This window comes from Nanorana parkeri, unplaced genomic scaffold (assembly GCF_000935625.1).
Source record: "Nanorana parkeri isolate BGI_ZX_2015 unplaced genomic scaffold, ASM93562v1 scaffold146, whole genome shotgun sequence".
In the NCBI taxonomy this organism is placed as follows: domain Eukaryota; kingdom Metazoa; phylum Chordata; class Amphibia; order Anura; family Dicroglossidae; genus Nanorana; species Nanorana parkeri.
Window position 1 is genome coordinate 1,422,798 of NW_017306414.1, and position 19,308 is coordinate 1,442,105.

Consider the following 19,308-nt stretch of genomic DNA (forward strand, 5'->3'; position numbering starts at 1 on the left):
TCTGACTAGTGAAAAGTGTGAGGATGTATTCAGGACGTCCGATAATGGAGCTATTTCAGCAGGAACTAATATATAATTTTATTTAAAATAGAGGTCCCCAGCAGTAAAAAAACAAGGATAACTAAACCCAAGAACAAAATTTTAATATATTGCAGCTTGCTAGTTCTTGGATGTGGTGGGTGTGTTTTTTTTTTTTTTTAAGCATATAGATTTTTATGGAAAATTTTTCCATCAATACAGTACAAGATTGCAACTTGTTACATCCTTAAAGTAAAGGTCATGAATGTGGACACATCGACATAAGTAACTTGCATAAAAGCCAGTTACGTAAGTATGTATAATTACTTACAGCTGCAAACGATGTGAAAGTACAAACATAACAGAATCTGGATGTATTAGGAAGGTGTGAAGTGGTGGGTGTGTTTTCATGTTTAATGCATATTATAGTACAGAAATTACCTGTTGATCTTGCCAGAAATGCAGTGTCATTGTCACTTTCTGTGAGATCAACAGAAAGAAAATATTTTTTTTTTAATCTTTGTATTGTAAACTACTAATTCTATCAGCTCCCATGGGATACAGCTGAATAAAGGCAGACATGTTTGACGTCCAGCCTAAGTGGCAACCATGGCTTCCTCCATAGGTACAGTGAAGGAGCATAGCCACCCAGGAAAAGGAAGTGTGTTATTTCCATGGCTATCATGTGAATAAAGGTAGAAAAGTCTGAGAAAAGAAAGCTAATTTGAGCACCTCATCTAAGGACTGGTAAACTGTAATATATTTAATTTTTGTTTTTGGGTTAAGATTTGCTTAGCTGTCACAATTCCCAACTTACCTGTATCAATTGCAGGGGGCTTACACTTGCAGCATGTCAGTACTTGGCACTCTTGTCAGTGACTTGCAACCTATAATTTCCCTGCATGAAAATAGTGAGGCCTCTTGCACATGTTTAATGACATCCTTACATCAAAATGACAGCACTGATGTGCTTCCTGTCATAGACAGGAATTGCATCCCTTCTGCCACACCTCCTGACATCACGTCCTGTTTGATCACTTTAAAGCTGCAAGGTTTAGTGTGAGAGAGTGCTTAGTTGTTTCAGATCTATCAACAGTGTGTTCCAGTTGCTAGCCGTGTGATTCCGTTTACCTGACCTTTGCTACGTTTATCAACTCTGATCCTTTGCTGTCTGCCCTGACCTTATTTTTCGTTTGACTATGGTTATTGGATTTACCCTTTTGTACCACGTATTTGGAATCTGTACCTGATTAATTTCCTGAGTACGCTATGCCAAGGTGTGTGCCCCTGCTATTGGGCTCGGCTATACAATTACTGATCTAACAACTGAGCCAGTATGGAGCCTGCAGGGTTAGCTGAAGCATTAACTCAACAAACAACAGTGCTGACACAATCTGTACAACACCTACAAGGTTCACAAGCAAATGTAGAAGCCAATCAAGTAAGATTGGACAAGCTGGTTAATGCACCTCCATCTGCTCCTGTGCCCGAGGCACCTGTGATGTATCCAGAGAGAGGTGCTGCTGCTCCTGAACCCAAAGTTGCATTACCTGATAAATTCCATGGAGCCTGCTCAGCCTATCGTACATTTATTAACTCATGCCAGATACTTTTTTCCTTACAACCTCATACCTATGCAACAGATTTTGTTAGGATCTGGACTGTGATATCCTTACTGACTGGTGAACCTCAGACCTGGGCACATCATTTGTTGCACATTCATAGCCCTATATTGAATTCCTGGACTTCCTTCATGGAAGCCAAGGATGTGCTATATGAAGATCCACATAAAGTAGCTTCTGCTGCAGCTTCACTTCAAGCCCTCAGACAAGGAAGAAGAAATGTTGAGGAATGCATTACACAATTTTGTCACCTAGCAGTCGAATCCAACTGGAATGAACCGGCTCTGCTAGATCAGTTTCGCTTAGGACTTTCTGAAGCCCTAAAAGATGAGTTGGCCAGAGTCGTGTTCCATCCACACTTGAAAGCACTGTCTCCCTGTCTATACAAATTGATCACTGATTAAGGGATATACTATTCCTCATAGGCGCAATACATTTTCTCCCCCTTTCAGTTCTGCCATATCCCCTGAAGCTACCACAGATGAACCTGTTGAGAAATCTCGTTGTAGGTCTAAGGGACTATGCTTATATTGTGGCAAGCCAGGACATCAAGTGAGAGAATGTAAAGTTAAACCAAGTCCTAGTGGAGATAAGCAATCTACGCCCACCTCACAACAATTGCTACATACCATGTCCTCTCATCTAATCACATCTTTCTCTCTACAGTGGAATAAGAAACCTGTAAATCTCCATGCAATGATCGATTCTGGAGCAAGTGGCTGCTTTATGGATACTACATTAGCTTAAGCTTTATCAGTGCCTACTACCAATAAAGAAGTGCCTACACAAATAAAGTTAATAGATGGAACTCCTTTTAAATCTGGTCCTATTACCATAGAAACTATTACTCTACAAATGACCCTGGGTTCATGCCATAGACAGACACTTTCTTTTAACCTTGTCTAATCTCCCATTTATTCTCTGGTATTAGGAATAGACTGGCTACGGAAATATAACCCTACAATAGACTGGCAAACTGGTGTATTAGAGTTTCTTTCTACACATTGTCTGTCTTCTTGTCTAATACCTCAGACTATGCCTTGGACATTGGAACCTACTACTAATGTTAACAATATGTCAAAGATTCCTGTACACTTTTTGGCCTTCGTTTATGTTTTTGAGAAGAAAGGGGCTGATACTCTCCCTCCTCACCGAGATTATGATTGCCCTATCGATTTGTTACCAGAGGCTCCAATACCCTAAGGCAGGATATACCCTCTGTCCGAGCCTGAATTACAAGTTTTAAAAGAGTACATTGATGACAATTTAAAGAAGGGTTTTATAAGACCATCTACCTCTCCTCCTGGAGCTGGGATTTTTTTTTTTTTGTAGACAGATGGAGGCCTCCATTCATGTTATTGCACCTGGTTGCATAGAAATAGACACTTCCAAGATTCAAGCCATATTGTCCTGGCCAGTACCTACAAACAAGAAAGGGGTATCATGCTTTATTGGTTTTTGTAACTTCTATAGGAGGTTCACATGTACATTTTCAAAAGTTGTTCAGCCAATCACAGCACTCACATGGCAAAAAGTTACATTTCAATGGACTGAACAAGCTCAAAGAGCCTTTGATGTGTTGAAGGGGCAGCAAAGCCCTAAGTGTGATTTAAACATAAGTATTAGCTTAATATTTGAAGTAGCAGCACCTGTCCAGTTCATTTCATGTAAGGACCTGATTGCAGGACATCGACGTCACCGGACTCCTCCCCCCTTCCCTTCGTTAGCCGACGGAGCCACTTGGGGAAGGGGGAGGAGTCCGGTGATTTCGATGTCCATGACGTCACCAGATCTCTGACGGGACTCCCGAAAGCCGGCGGAAAGGTGAGTCTTTTCATTTTCGATCAAAAAGTTTAACGATTAATCGAGGAAATAATCGTTAATTTCCCCAGCCCTAAAATAAAGACTGTTTTTTTTTGCTACTATGCCATCATTATGGGATACCATCAGATCTCACACTACTGTGAACGATAAACCTTCCACAAAGCCCCCAATAACCTATCAAAATGGACTTGTATTGTATAAAGAAAGAATTTATGTTCCTCTTGCTGCAGTCGCTGGGATACTACAATATTGCTATGACACCCCTATAGGGGGTCATGGAGGGATACAGAAAAACATACAAACTCATTTAAAGAACCTTCTGGTGGCCTTCCTTATTAAAAGATGTGACATCTTACGTTACGGCATGTTCCATTTTTATTCATGCTCAAGACAGCCATAATTGCCCTCAAGGTCTTGTTGTTGTTGTTTTTTCCAGGCCCCGGACTTTCATTTCAATGGACTTTATTGTTGAATTACCCCGACACATGGTTACACTATAATAGTGGTGATAGTGGACCGTTTTAGTAAAATGTCTAATTTCATAGCCACAAAGAATCTACCTACCACCAGCCACACGGCCACTTTATACAAGAAGTGTTCTGCCTTTATGGTTTGCCAGGATCCATTGTTACAGACAGAGGTACTCAATTTACATCGACATTCTGGGCTGTCTTCTGTAGAGGTCTCCATATCCAATGCTCCTTGTCAATGCTGTACCTACTGCTAATGAACATTTGGAAGAAATAGTAAAAAACTTTTCAGTCCTAAGAAACCCATAACTCATGCCCAGACTCGGTACAAGACCTATGCAGACAGACACCATGACCCAGCCCCCCAGTACCAACCAGGTGATCAAGTATGGTTGTCCACTTCATTCCTAAAACTGAAATGTCCTGGCTGAAAATTAGGACCAAGATACAGTATGTGGGACCCTTTGCTATCAAACGTGTAATTTCTCCCACTCCAGTGAAACTGAATCTGCCTGATTCCTATAGAGTTCATCCTGCCTTTCATACATCACTGTTGAAGCCTGCTGTCCCAGATTATTGGCCTTCTCTATCCTTACTTACTACTAATCATATTATTGCAAAGTCCTTACTGCACATGAACTAATTTAGAATACTATGCACATGACTGGCAAATCACCCAAGAATTTATCTTAGGTAAAGACAAACTTCCACTAACATGTTTTACTTTTATGTATATAGCACAGCTAGACCATTGACTAGAATCTGAAATCAGCTTCGAAGAGACTCCAAAAATATCTATCCCAAGATTGAAGGGGGAGACAATTTATACTGCAGATAAAATTTTACTCCAATTCAATCTTGATGCTAACAATGACTGAATTGTTTAGTTAGATATATATGGCTAGTAAATTGCTTACAGATAAATGGAAACCTATACTTTACCAAAATTGGAAAATTATTTTGTCTTAGAGATGTCAGCTTTGTGTCAGTGTAGGGACAAGAGATGTTCAGGTTCTCTTTGTTCAGTTCCCCCTGGCAGTCCGTCAGTCAGCTCCAAATCTCTCCTTTGTATGTCTGCGTCCGTCCTCATGTATCAGTTCCCCATTTCACTTCTCCTTTGTATCCCTTCACTCTCTCTTAACGTTCTCCTAACTTTTATCACCCAAAAATGTAGGAGGAGAAAGCTTATCTCAACTTAATTATAACATCAGACACTTATCAGCTTACTCCAAATAATCTCTGCAATTACCTGAAGAGGGCAATGTTGGACTAGGAATAATTTTGGGTTTTTCGTTAAAATTCCATTATTATTCCATGAGATGACTTCTGACCTAAGCCTTGAACAAAACCATAAAATTTAAAGGGCGGTCTGTTAATTGGCAGAACTTGTCAGACCTACTGTCTCTTTAAAATATATATTGCTTGAGAAAGTTTGATCAAGAAAAACAATTCTCTTCTGCATACATTGAGAGTTAAGTCATCTGTACTAAGACAGTGGTTACTCACATTCTTTCACTGAATACAAAATAACAATATACCTAACATAATTATTTGTACTTTCAAAAATACCATATTAATAATATACACTAATATATGTCAATAAGTACAGCTAAATACTATATTTAAGGTATATAGGTTGAATATTGTATATATAAAAAAAATATTAAAACAATTACTCAACTAAGCAAATATTTAGATTCTTCATGTAATAATAATGATAACAATAATAATAATACAATTGAAATTATTGGTAATACCATTCCTATCAAATAATAATACTGTATACAAGGTAACTTTTATTGTCAGCTCTTTTTCCTATGTGGTAACGATAAAAAAAGGGAAAAACAAATAATGGCAAATATTTAATTTGTCCTTTGTTAAACTTGACACATGGCATCTCCCTTAATCTCACAGTATAACAAAGTCTGGTACCATGGTCAGTCCTTATCTTGTCGTTGTCTGGTACCCTCAGAATTTACAACCTGTGAATGTATGCTGTATGGGTCTGAAGATTGCTTAAGTCTTTGTCCAGAAACTATGAACTCAAATTCACCTTATATACTGAGATAATGTAAAGAACAAAGATGGATTCCAGTATGCCCATATTACATTATGCAGAATAATAGGTATAGGCCTTACAGTTTCTTCCTTTTATCACTCAATAGTTCTGACAACATCTTGGATTCTAGATTACGCCAAGGTCGTCTAGAACAGTGGTTCTCAACCTTTCTAGGGCCGGGACCCCTTGGTAACATTTGCCAAGTTGTGGTGACCCCCAACGGTAAAATTTAGGGATGACGCGGCTGCTTCAGCGACATCTGGTGGCGTGGCGGGAGAACTGACACTGCTGCGCTGGGAGAGTGCTGAGGAGGACTCTCACCTAGCACAGCAAAAATCACACAGCGACCCACAGCTAGAGAACCACTGGCGTACGAAGTCAGAATAAAAAAAAACCCACCATAGTAATGCATAGCTAGATTCATATTGGCTATTTCACTTTGCAATAGCCAATAGCAAACTAGCTATTGCACCCGTCCTCTGCTGCTGTCAATCACTAGAAGAGGACCTGATGGAGAACTACATGTCCCCCTCTGCTGATTGGCAGCAGCAGAGCGCGGGTGCAATATCTAGTTTGCTATTGCAAAGTGAAATAGCCAATAGGAATCTAGCTATGCATTCCTATGGTGGTTTTTTTTCTGACTTACGGTGGCCAGCGGCCCCCGATGTCGGGAAAAAAAACGATCGCAGGGAAAGGTTTACTCTGCTTTACACTTTCTGGGAGAGAGTGTTTCTTTCCCGGGCGGCCAGGAGCCGCTATCTAATAGTGGGAGACTCCCGGGCGACCCCTGGCAAATCGTGATTCGACCCCCGAGGGGGTCACGACCCACAGGTTGAGAACCGCTGGTCTAGAATATTTGATCCATTGGAAAGGAGGATCAGATGTGCACGCTCCTGCACTTGTGCTCTCTTTCCATAGATGTCTCCTGGCCTTTTGCGCTTGGGGGTGGGGGGAGCACTGTCCCAATTCCCAACTAACCTGTATAAATTGCAGGGAACCTCGGACTCGCAGCATGTCAGTACTTGGCACTCTTGTCAGTGACTTGTGTCCTATAATTTCACAGCATGAAAATAGTGAGGCCTCTTGCACAGCCGTGTGATTCTGTTTACCTGACCTTTGCTACGTTTATCAACTCTGATCCTTTGCTTAACCAATAATGTAGCGCTACACATCCCCTAGATAAATATGTGAAGTGGATAAGTAACAAGAAATAACGATAAATATCAAGCGGACCTTTTCTGTTAATACACGTGGAGCACTGAGACGCAGGGAACATTATAATCTTTACATATGGACATATTGACTTTTTGATTATCACTTTTCACTTTATTTTTAAGTATATTTATGATATATTTCTACTTTATAGTTTGTTGGTTTATTTACATGTAACTTGTGTAGATCACGGGTTTATACCTTTTGTTGAGATTTTATTTCCTTGCAGATATTCATCACATTATTATATCTCACTTTTGAAGGTAGTGGTTTCTGAGATAAGTACGTCCTAGCCAATCACATTACAGGTGAAACTCGAATAATTAGAATATCGTGCAAAAGTTAATTTATTTCACAAATGCAACTTATTCACTTGAGCGCAGTGTAATTTGGATTCCAAAAAACTAAGTACACCCTTATTGCTTCCATAAGAATTAAGAGGCTAAGTAGCAGCCAGGTGCTGCTAATCAAAGGCCCTTCATTAATTGTTCATCTATAAAAGATAACGTTTTAGCAGTTTGCTGGTCTGGAGCATTCAGGTGTTAACACAAGGAGGCAAGACATCAGAAATGATCTTAGAGAAGCAATTGTTGCTGCCCATGAATCTGGAAAGCCCTTTAAGCCCATTTCCAAACAATTTAAAGTCCATCATTCTCCATTGAAGAAGATTATGCACAGGTGGAAAACATTTAAGACACTAGCCAATCTTCACAGGAGTGGACATTCCAGCAAATTCACCATTATCAGACCATGCAATAACAAAAAACCCAAGAGTTACATCTCAGACTATACAAGCCTCAGCTGGCATGTTAAATGTTAAAGTTCATGACCTTAGTGACTAATGTCAGGTTGTGGGCTGTATTTTGCATCAGTCAGCTATTTATGTTTAATGAAAATATCTGTTTTTCAGTTTTAGGTATGCCAGATACAGTGGAAGAGATGTGTTCAGAAATGCCACACCTAGAGGGTCTTATGAAAGAGATTAATGACTTGGCTGAATCTGGAGCTAGGTACACGGAGATGCCACATGTCATTGAGGTCGTCCTTCCAATGCTATGCAACTATCTTTCTTATTGGTGGGAGAGAGGCACAGAGAATGTGCCAGAAAATGCCAGGCCATGCTGTACTCAAGTGACTTCAGAACACCTCAGTGTCATACTGGGCAACATCCTGAAAATCATTAACAACAATCTGGGAATAGATGAAGCATCTTGGATGAAGAGAATTGCAGGTAATCCTTCTAGTGATAATGAGTTGATTCACATCCCTATATAATGTCCAGACTTTCCTGACAGCAGGCCTGAAAACCTGTGAAAGGAAGTATTCAAGGAATTATATATAAAGTCACTTGACATTTATTAGGTGCTGACAGCCTATTTGTTTTATATAACAGATTTACATTACTCAGACAAAATGAAAAAGTCTGAGCAGTGTGCCTAGGCAGTAACGGTTCTTGCTTTACCCTCCTTCTAGTCCAACTGTCACATCAAAGCTTTGTTGGTATAGACAATTCTAGATTCTTTTAATTTCCCAGTTGTACGTGTATATGAATTTGAGCCACTCATGATGGGCATCCCACTGGGGGAATCAGAGGTGGAAAAAGATTTGGGAGTCCTAGTGGACATCCGCCTTAGTAACAGCACACAATGCCAGGCTGCAGCAAATAAGGCAAGCAGGGTACTATCATGCATAAAAAAGGGAATCCACTCTAAGGACAAATCCATAATTTGGCCCCTTTACAACACACCAGTTTGGCCACATCTTGAGCATGTGGCTCAGTTTTGATCACCGATCCACAGAAAGGATGTCCTTGAGCTAAAGAGAATCCAGAGAAGGGGCAACAAAGTAAATAAAGCATTTAGAGGACCTAAACCATGAGGAAAGGCTGCATGCATGAAACATGTTCACTCATTAAACACTCACTTGAAAAGAGGAGACTGAGAGGGAACATCATATTTATGTCCAGATTGTTTAATGGTGATGGGATAATCAGTAACAAACTGTTTAAGAGGTCATCATTGGGGATGGTCTCGATGTTCGAGCCAAGCAACAGTTCTACTCGAAGTTCGGCGAACACACAAACTATCAGGGCGTTCTGTGGGCTATTTGCCCGCCAAGTGCCTCACAAGGCCCTGGGCACTGCACAGTGCCTTATGAAGCCCTGATTGGGTAAAGCAATGCACCTGGCAACAGGTCAGCTGCAAGACTTTACCCAATCACAGTACAGTGCACTGTGAGAGCCATGATTGGGCAAAGTAATGATATCTTGTCAGGTGCCGGACAAATGTAAACAGTTGAGCGGAGCTAGCTAGCGGTCACCGCTAGCTCCACCCAATTGTTTATATTTTGCCAGAATCTCAGAATGCCATTCTGTGGCGGGAGTTCGTCGTGAGCAGACAGGACGGCGGGCGGCATTTAAAAAATGTGTTTTGTCGTTGTGGACAATGCTGGACGTCGTGATCGACCTTGGGATTACGCCGGTGGATCCATTTTTTTAACAATAAAGGACTTGTCAAAAGCCTTTGTTGTGTTTTTATTTCAATTAAATGATTGTTTTCTAAAAGTCTGGACTTTTTATTTACATTTATTTTAACCCTTTACTTTATAAACATCACTTTTTGCTACAGCAGGTTGTATACATTGTACAGATGCGCCACTTTACGGGCAGTTTAAGGGGACCCCCCAGACACAAAAAAACGGTATTTTTTAAAAGTGTTTTTTTCATTGATGCATATCCCCAAGGGCAGTACCCGGATCCCCATACCCTTTTTATGGCCAATAAGCCTTCAAAAAGGGAAACTTTGATTTTGAGAGTTCTGGTCCCATAGACTTTCATTGAGTTCGCAGTTCGAGTTCAAACTTTTTCCATGTTCTAAAGTTCGAACTCGAACCGAACTCAGGTGTGTACGGACCATCACTAGTCACCATCTGAAACTGGATGAGAAAAGGTTTAATCTGAAACAGTGAAGGGGATTCTTTTCTGTGAAAGCTGTTAAATTATTGGACTCACTTTTTACAAACAGTGGTTTCAACTGAGAGTATGGAATCATTCAAGAACTGTTTATATGCTTTTCTCAGAGAGCAAGATATACAGATGTACAGGTAATCTTAGTAACTCACTCACAAGAACACAAACATACAAAGCGATATAGGTTGAACTTGATGGACCTGTGTCTTTATTCAACCTTAACAAGTATGTAACTATGAATTCCCTTTGCATACACTGCATGATAAACTGAAACAGCTTATGTTTTACTCCATTTTTTACAACGTATCAGCTGTCAGTCTGTTACACCAAACAACATATACATTGTTGTATGCCAGTTGAGGAGAACCCCTGTGACATAGAATATATTTGCTAAAGTTGTTCATATGCAGGTGGATTCTTTTTTGGGTTATATAGACAGATAAAAAGGTGAAAGTAATGTCTTCTCATGTGACTGTCAGTGAAGGCACCATGAATGTTAATTTCTGTAAAGACATGCTTCTTTCTTGTTGTGGAATTACTACTGGATATGGGTTAAGGTTCTCAGATTTGAATAATTTCTTTAAAACACAGTATTCCCCCACTTTAAATTGTAGGGTCTTGTCTGATTTTGTTATATGTTTAAAGCACATCTGAACCCAAAAGCAAAAATTGTATTTCTTTATCATCCATTGAGGGATACAGGATATCTTAGACTATCAGGTTATACTGCCACCTACAAGACGAATGGACACTGGCAACAAAAAATGTGTTGATCAGCACAGGATAACTCCACCCACAAACTAGTTTCCTCAGGAGAAAGAAAGTGTTTTCTTCAGCTCTGCTGTTCTGCTGGTAGATTTATGCTGTATATATATAAATCTGGACTTTTCTCTAGTAAGCCAACAGCACTGGTAGATTCATGGCAGATATATTAAATCCTGAAAGTTTCTCCAGTTAGCTAAGAAGTGCAGGTTTTCACAGTTTCATAGCGGTGATCCACATGATCACAGGGGTTTGCTTTGCCCACCTAATTTTTCAGTCTGCTAAAAGCTTTTTTATTGCAAGATTCTCCTGTCAATACTTATGGCTTAGGCACCCTGGTTATGACACTGGACTGCAAACTTCTTGTAAGGAAAGGACTGCTAAGTCTTCTCTCTTTCTCTGTTAAAAGATGTCCACGTATCTGCCATAGCTTTCGTTCTCCAGGTAGATGTTCTCATGTGGGCTTCAGGGATGCATACCTGCATGTTCCCATATTTCCAGCACACTTATTTTCCCTACGTTTTTCTGTGGTGCCCCAAAAGTACTGCTTTGTGGTCCTGACTTGGGCCCTCATCTGCACCTTAGGTATTCCCCAAAGTGTTGGCCCTACTATTAGCCCTACAGTGCTCCCCATTGTAGCCAGCACAGGCTTCTCTTAGACAATGTGATTTTAACTGCTCAGAAATTGCTGCAGTTTCAGTGGTCTTGATGGAAGCCTTCGGTGAGACAGTTCCATTTGCCAAGTTTCACTCCAGAACTCTACTTCTCAATGTTCTGTCATCAAAGGAAAGTCAATCAGGTCACTGGACAGACCAATTTGTTTGGCACCAAGGTTGACTCTGGCCTGGTGGTTCAGGAAGCCAGCTCTGGAATTAGGGAATTCCTTCATTCCCATATTCTCAAAGATCCCCATGATGGATGCCAGCTCTTCAGGCTGGGAAGGAGTCCTGAGCACCATGTCAATGCTGGGGAGTCTCATCTTCTGATCAACACCCTGGATCTTCCAGTGATTTGTCTGTTTCTGACCATACTGTTGGAAGGTCATCCAAACTAGATTCAGTCAGACAACGCCACAGTAGTGACCATCGAGGAATGCCACACCAAAGCCACATCAACCATCGAGGAATAATCAAGAGTCTCACAGTGGCATGAAAAAAGTTCAGATCCTGTCCTGAGCAGAAATTCAAGTTCATATTCTTTTCTACCAGTTGGCAGATAGACTTCCTCAGCTACAAGCGTTTAGACCTGGGGGAGTGGTCCCTACACTGGGAGATGTTCCAGGTTCTGTGTTGAAGGTGGGAGACATTAAATGTGTACCTTCTGGCATCCAGGTTTAACAATAAACTGAACAAGCTTGTCTCAAGGTAGAGGGAGGGATCCTCTGGTGGAAGCAGTGAATGCTCCCATGACTCAGTGGGACCTGTATACCCCAAACTTTGTTTTCCATCTACCTGAAATTTCTTTCTCGTCTGCCTCACAGGATTAAGACAGAGGGCATTTTGTTGACCCTCATTGTTCTGGATTGGCCCAGGCAGATGTGGTAAGACCCTTAGCATCCTGTGTCATGGCTGCTGGCTTTAGCAGCATAACTTTTAATTTCTTGGTTTTCGTTTTGAGTCAGTGGCTGCTCTGGATGTGCGTTTCCTTCTGTGCTAAAAGGTAGGAAGGCTACTTCTTATAAGGTTTATTGTTGTAAATGGAATGCATTCTTCACCTGGTGCAAATCTTTTGGCTTCTACTGTAGGAGCTTCTCTATGGAACAAATCTTCTCCTTCCTGCAGCTGTGTCTGGACCAGCATTTGGCTCTCAGCACTTTGGTGGCCAGATTTTCTGCCTATCTTGTTTCAGAGACCGATCCTCAATTTGGATATTTATACCGGGCGTCTGCCATGTAGCTCCCCTTGTGAATCCATGGGATCACATTCCTCTCTCCACTTTGAACCACTAAGTGGTGTTACTTGTAGCCATCACCTCTACTAGGCAAGTGTCTAAACTGGTGACCTTATTCTGCAAAGTACTCCTACTGGTTTTGGATAGGGAGAGGGTGGTGTTGAGGCCCAGGACTTCCATCTTGCCCAGCTATTTTTCTTTTGTCTTTCACCTCAACCAGAACATTGTTCTCCCTTGGAATAGTTGAAGGGGTTTTCCCAAAAAAAAAAAAGGTTTTCCTCAGAGGGAGGAGAGCAGAGGCTCCTGAAGTCAAAGTAGAAATAGTGAACGTTTTCTTGGTGAATCAATTTATTTTGTCAAACAAGGAAACCGACCGTGTACTTAAATTCCTTGTTTGACAAAATAAATGAATTCAATAAGAAAATGTCCACTACTCCTCCTTTGACTTCAGGTGCCTCTGCTCACCTCCCTCTAAAGAAATCCTTTTTTTGGGAAAACCCCTTCAGCTAATCAGACGACATCAGGGACATGAGCACTTCAGCCCCAGACCACCCGAAGTAGTTCCATAAAGGGCATCAAGGACGACTTTCTACATTACCATCTGTGCGGGAACAGATATATTCCCCTCAAGCCTTCTTCTACGTTTGCCTGAGACCCCTTCCAAGGGAGATCACACAACCCAACCAATGTGAGTTTCTATATCTCTTTTAAAAACAAACTGTGAAGCAGATTGATGTTTGTATTCTATTAATACTACACTACGATGGATCTCTCCCGGATCTCTGTTTTCTACCTTTTCCTTCTTCTATTCCCCCTTTTTGGAAGAATTCACCTTCCTACATATTGTTCTCCCATACTTCTGTCTGGTTTCAGTTCATCACAAGCAAATTTCCCTCCATTGTCTGGATGCGGTTCAAGAAGTGAGAGTCTATCTCTCACCCACTGCTTTTCTTCAGTACTAATTCCTTTTGTATTCCAGATGGATGCCTTAGGGTACACCTGCTTCTTGGTTCACTAACTCTAGGTGACTCAGACCATCATCCACACTTATGGTCTTAAAGATCAAATTTTACCTTGTTATATCAGGGCACACTCTACTAGATCTGTGAGTGCGTCTTGCTCTTTTCGACATCATGCAACTTTTCCCAGTTTGCAAGGCTGCTATCTGGTCTTATATTTATATTCTTACGTTTTTCCAGGTGATTATCTAGGCCTCATCTGATGTCTGCTTTGGGTGTTAGGTCATTCATCTGGCTCTTTGAATTGTAGGCAGTCCACAGTTTTCTGTTGTCTTTTTTTAGGCCTATAAACCCTTGTTGCTATGTTGCCCACCCCTCTTTTGGGTTCAATAGATGATAAAGGAAATAGGATTTTTGTACTCACCGTAAAATCCTTTTCTTGGAGTCCCTTGAGGGACACAGGTACCTCCCCTGAGTGTTTATTTAATTCTCCTTGTACTGCTTTAATACAAAACTGAGTCATGGTGTAGGTGGAGTTATACTGTGCAGACCAACAGCTTTTTTGTTGCCAGTATTCTTTTGTTAATGGCAGTATAACATGACAATTTAAAAATTCCTGTGTTCCTCAATAGGCTCCAAGAAAATGATTTTGTGATGAGTACAAAAATCCTATGATATTGCAGCTTACCAACTCTTAGGCCTCATGCACACGGGCCTATGTGTTAAACACAGCAACTCTCCCGATCCACAGGTAATCATTTAATGTATGATTACATGTGGACAGACAGATGTGGCCGCTATCACCCTGTTGTTAACTTGAATGGGCACAGCAGTGCCCATTCAAGTTAACAAGGTTTAAGGTTTAAGGTTTAAGGGAGAGGTGAAATTTCAGGCTCATAACCATTCTGACTTAATAAAGCTGGTAAAATACAAATAGTGCTCTCTAGTACTCTGACTGCCATTGGCTACAAATTTGTTGCTAGAAGCATATTGGTCAAGGCTAGAAACTTTGGTTATTTGCAACATAAGAATGTGTGATTACATGACAGATCTGTTAAAATGACATTTGGGTGAAACATATTGATTCTGCAGTATATGGTACACATCTTATGTGCTACTGAAAACCCCACTGCTAATGTTTCTTTTGTTTCATGTTGGTAATCTGGCTCCTGATGTTTCTTTGCAGTCTACGCTCAGCCAATTATCAGCAAGGCTCAACCAGACCTCCTAAAGAGCCATTTTATTCCCACACTGGAGAAACTGAAGAAGAAAGCAATAAAGATTGTGCAAGAGGAGGAGCAGCTGAAAGCAGACAGCAAGACTGACACTCAGGAAGCAGAGTTGCTCATTCTTGATGAGTTTGCGGTTTTATGTAGAGATCTGTATGCTTTCTATCCTATGCTAATCCGATATGTAGACAACAACAGGTATAATGGAGCAGCTGCTATTGACTACTGTTGCAGATGGCTAGTTCCCCTGACTGGAAGAATAACTGTCACTTTTTTGTTTGTGCAAATTAGGTCGAACTGGCTCAAAAAACCAGATGCTGATTCTGATGATCTGTTCAGAATGGTGGCGGAAGTTTTTATTCTTTGGTGTAAATCACATGTAAGAGACATTTCTGTTTGTTACATATGGATTTAATTGCACATATTTAGTCTCGGACACCTTTCATATAGTGGCTGCAGAATTCTTTTTAAAAAAATTATCCATAGCCTTGTTCATTGTTTTTTATCATAAATTGGTCTCTGATCTGTTCAGAATTTACTAAAAAGTAATCCAGATAAAATAAGAAGTATAAGGTGACAAAGGTTTATCACTTTAAAGATGGGCTGTGCCTGTAGAGAGTCTAATCATGTTTGAAGGATCATAGCAATGATCCCAAATATTGATATCCATTCAGAAAGAGAGCACTGAGCCCACACAACAAGATTCAGGAGCATGCAGATGAGCTTTGATGTTGAAGGTGCTCAAACCTTGAAATCCACTAGATAAGGTAAACTATTTCTGATTAAATATCAGGGTCCAAGATTATTACTACCATCATCCTGTCATAACTGTAAATTCCACAAGCATAGTTTTACTTTACAGCATTGGTGGTCAGCTCTCCTGATATATGGGGCATTAAGTGAGGCCCCTGATGTCACCAAAAGTGTTAAAATAATATTTAGTAAATGTAATGCTACAAAAAGTTGCCAGAAGCTGTAGACATGCAACAGGAGATGATCAGAGAGTAGAGAAATGCTACAAGAGATGGTCATAGACTGCAGACACATTACATGAGACTACTACCGTGTTTCCCCGAAAATAAGGCACTGTCTTATATTTTTTTGGCTCAAAAAAACACACTAGGTCTTATTTGCGGGGTAGGTCTTATTTTTTTTGTACAACAATCCAAAGTTAACGCAAATCCAAATGAAATAATCCGAACTGGCAAAGTTAAGACTATGGTGATCAGGGCAATCAGGGGTGCCGTACCTTTCCAAAAACAATTTGGTAACCAATCGCTAGTTAGAATGAGGGGAGCGCCTTTCACTATCGATTCCTCACAGAGGGAGTGCATTTGGTATTACTCCGCCTGTGACAGGAGCCGGCGCTGTAGAGGAAGCATCAGCTTGTGTGGCTCTGCTCCCTCCGGTCTCGCCTTGCTATCTCTAGAACTGGCTTCGTTGGCACCGCTGATTCACTCCCGCGGCTCTTCAAGTTCCCCCTTATGCCACCACCGGCCCTGGGAATGGTCACAACTAGGTCTTATTTTCGGGGTAGGTCTTATATTTTAGCAATTCCCAAAAATAGTACTAGGTCTTATTTTCGGGGTAGGTCTTATTTTCAGGGAAACAGGGTAGAGATCACTTCTATTAAAGCCCTTTAAATCAATGCTTTCCCTTGTGCTCTCTACAGTCCCCTTAAACTCACGTGTGATATATATGAAAAAAATAAAACAAGCCATTTAACTACTAAAAGCCAGTCTAAAGAACATTTTACTTCACTGGCCTAAGTAAGCATCTAGGTAAGGAAAACCCAGACTACTGTAGGTAAGGGCTCATTGGGCCACACCAAAAGTGTCAATGGGTAGCAGGTTGGGCAGCAGAACTAATATCGATGAGCCTGTGCCACATTCTGCCTCTAATTTAACCCCTTCATAACTGAGCTTGTTTTTAGTTTCTGTTTGTTAATGACTGACATTTTTGCTGTGTGATTCTTCCACGTCAGTATTATACTTTCTCATTAAGTGTACCCACACATATTATATATTGTTTTTTTAGAGGACAGATAGGGCTATATATTTATATCACATACGTGTACCTAACGCCTCACTTAGGATAAATAAAATATTAAAATTGAGGAAAGAACTTAAAGAAAACACCTTTTCCCCAGTTTTGATTTGTAGTATTTTTTTTTTGAAAAATAGCACAGCTTAAAAATGCATTAAATACATTAATTTATTTGTCCTTTATTTGGAAAAACCTCACATCCCTAGGATTTTAGAAATGTTCCTGTACTTCTCAGCCTAAAACTAAAACCTAACATTTTAATATTTTTTCTTTAAAAGCTAAAAGTGGTCACCTTGCATACAATGTCACTGCCACTGTCACACTTAGTGACAGTGACATACTTTGAACATCACTGTCATGAGTGAGTTAAATAAAAACAATTAACTTAGGGTGAAAAATAAATCTGCAGCTCAGCTGCAGATTTTTATTGTAAGGGGTAATTTTTATGTTAATGATAGTATAAAATATATTAAAATACTGTATATCATTTTTATTTTTTACACTTTTTTCACTATTTTTAAAATATGTTTTACATTTTATTTTATTTATTTGATTATATCAAGCAGTCATTGTGAATTAATCTCACTATTACGGCTTAATAATTTAATTAATTAATTAATTGTTGGTTATTATTGAGCTGCTTCAAACTTATGAACAGCCAATAATAACCTTGATGACACTGATCCTGCAGCATTTCAGGATCAGATGTCAATAAAGACTTCTGATCGTTCCCACAACGATCAGAAGCCTGCAACATTGTTTCAGCAAATTTGTAGCTAAATGTTTCTATTGCTGAAACTATAGAAAAAAAGCCGGTATACATTGGGATTTCCCAATCTATACCAGCTGCCAGTGACGGCAAGAGCTGTAAATACCGCTCTACTCTCACTGTCAGACACCCGATTCCTGAAAGGGTTTGGATGTCTGAAAAAGCTTAACCCCTTCACGACCCATGACAGGATAATCCTGTCATGAATTCGGAAGGGGTTAAACAGAAAAGCCGCCGGGACTCATAATGTAATTACAATTATGAACTTGTTCATCATTTTAGAGCTTTACAGTAGAAGTGATTGTGGCGGCTCAGCTGCCGCCAGAATGCTTCTACTTTCCAGTAAATAGCCCCCTGCCGTATTTTCCAGGCTCCACTGCCCCTCCTACGGGCCCGGGACTGGCTTCTCAGGTGTTTTGTATGAATTTACAGAATACTAGTTTTTAATAGTATTAAATTATAATAATCGACAAAACAAAAATCATCATTTGCCCTGTTTACAACTGGAAATTCTTGGCAGTATCATTTCAAATTGAAGTATGTCATCTTATTAAGCTATTTTTTTGTGTTTTTTTTGTTATTGGTTTTGTGTTTGTGTTATATTTGTTGTTATATATTTTTCTTTTATATTGTCTTTTTAAAGAAAAACTTAAATAAAAAATTATCTGATAAAAAAAGAAAATAAGCTAAATCAACTGATAAATCAGTTGATTTTTTGCCATAATCTTTTTTGTTCTGTAATTTAGAATTTTAAAAGAGAAGAACAGAATTTTGTGATTCAGAATGAGATCAATAATTTGGCATTCCTGACCGGAAACAACAAGAGTAAGATGTCTAAAGTAAGTATGCTAAAAAATAAATGTGTGTCATGTGGCCATTCATCCCAATCTACATTAGAAATAACTTTGTTCTGTGAATTTACATTAAGGGGTCTATTCACAAAGCTGCCGAAGGATCTAGCCATAGCTTCGGCCCATCCTTTGGCTAGCTTCGACCCCAGGACCCCTTCGGTTCAGTAGAACCGAAGGGGTGCTGTACGGGCTATTCACTATAGCCCGTACAGCTCCCAAACGTGGCCGAGCGGCTCAGTCAAGCCGAACGCATATGCATCGGCTCGGCTGAGTCGCGCTGAAAGCCGAAGCTGGCTGAGCCTTCTTCTGACAGCTGGGCGGAGCCAGCCGTGATCTTACGGCTGGCTCCGGCCACTTGCGGAGAGATCAGCGTCCCTGGTTACCTGCTAACCAGGGACACTGATCTCCAAACAGCAAACTTTCCCTGGCGCTCCAGGAGTCTCCTGCTCCCGGCCAAGGAGAGAAACACTGCTGTTTCTTTTTTTTCTTTATTCTGACACGGAGCTGTGTCAGAATATAAAAAAAAAACAAAAACGTTTTTGCCCATTGGAATGCATTGCTAGATTCCTATTGGCTATTTCAATTTGCAATAGCCAATAGTAAACTAGCATTGTACCCGCCCTCTGCTG

At 40.3% G+C, this 19,308-nt stretch overlaps 1 protein-coding gene across 1 annotated transcript in view; it reads left to right on the forward strand.

Annotated features, from left to right (window-relative positions):
* Positions 1 to 19,308, forward strand: part of RYR3 (ryanodine receptor 3) — a 609,228-nt gene that overhangs the window by 445,252 nt on the left and 144,668 nt on the right. Inside the window, exons 66-69 of the mRNA XM_018554200.1 lie at positions 8,116 to 8,436; positions 14,971 to 15,211; positions 15,305 to 15,392; positions 18,575 to 18,667. Of these exons, the coding sequence (XP_018409702.1) occupies positions 8,116 to 8,436; positions 14,971 to 15,211; positions 15,305 to 15,392; positions 18,575 to 18,667 (743 nt within the window). The remainder of the gene's footprint in view (positions 1 to 8,115; positions 8,437 to 14,970; positions 15,212 to 15,304; positions 15,393 to 18,574; positions 18,668 to 19,308) is intronic.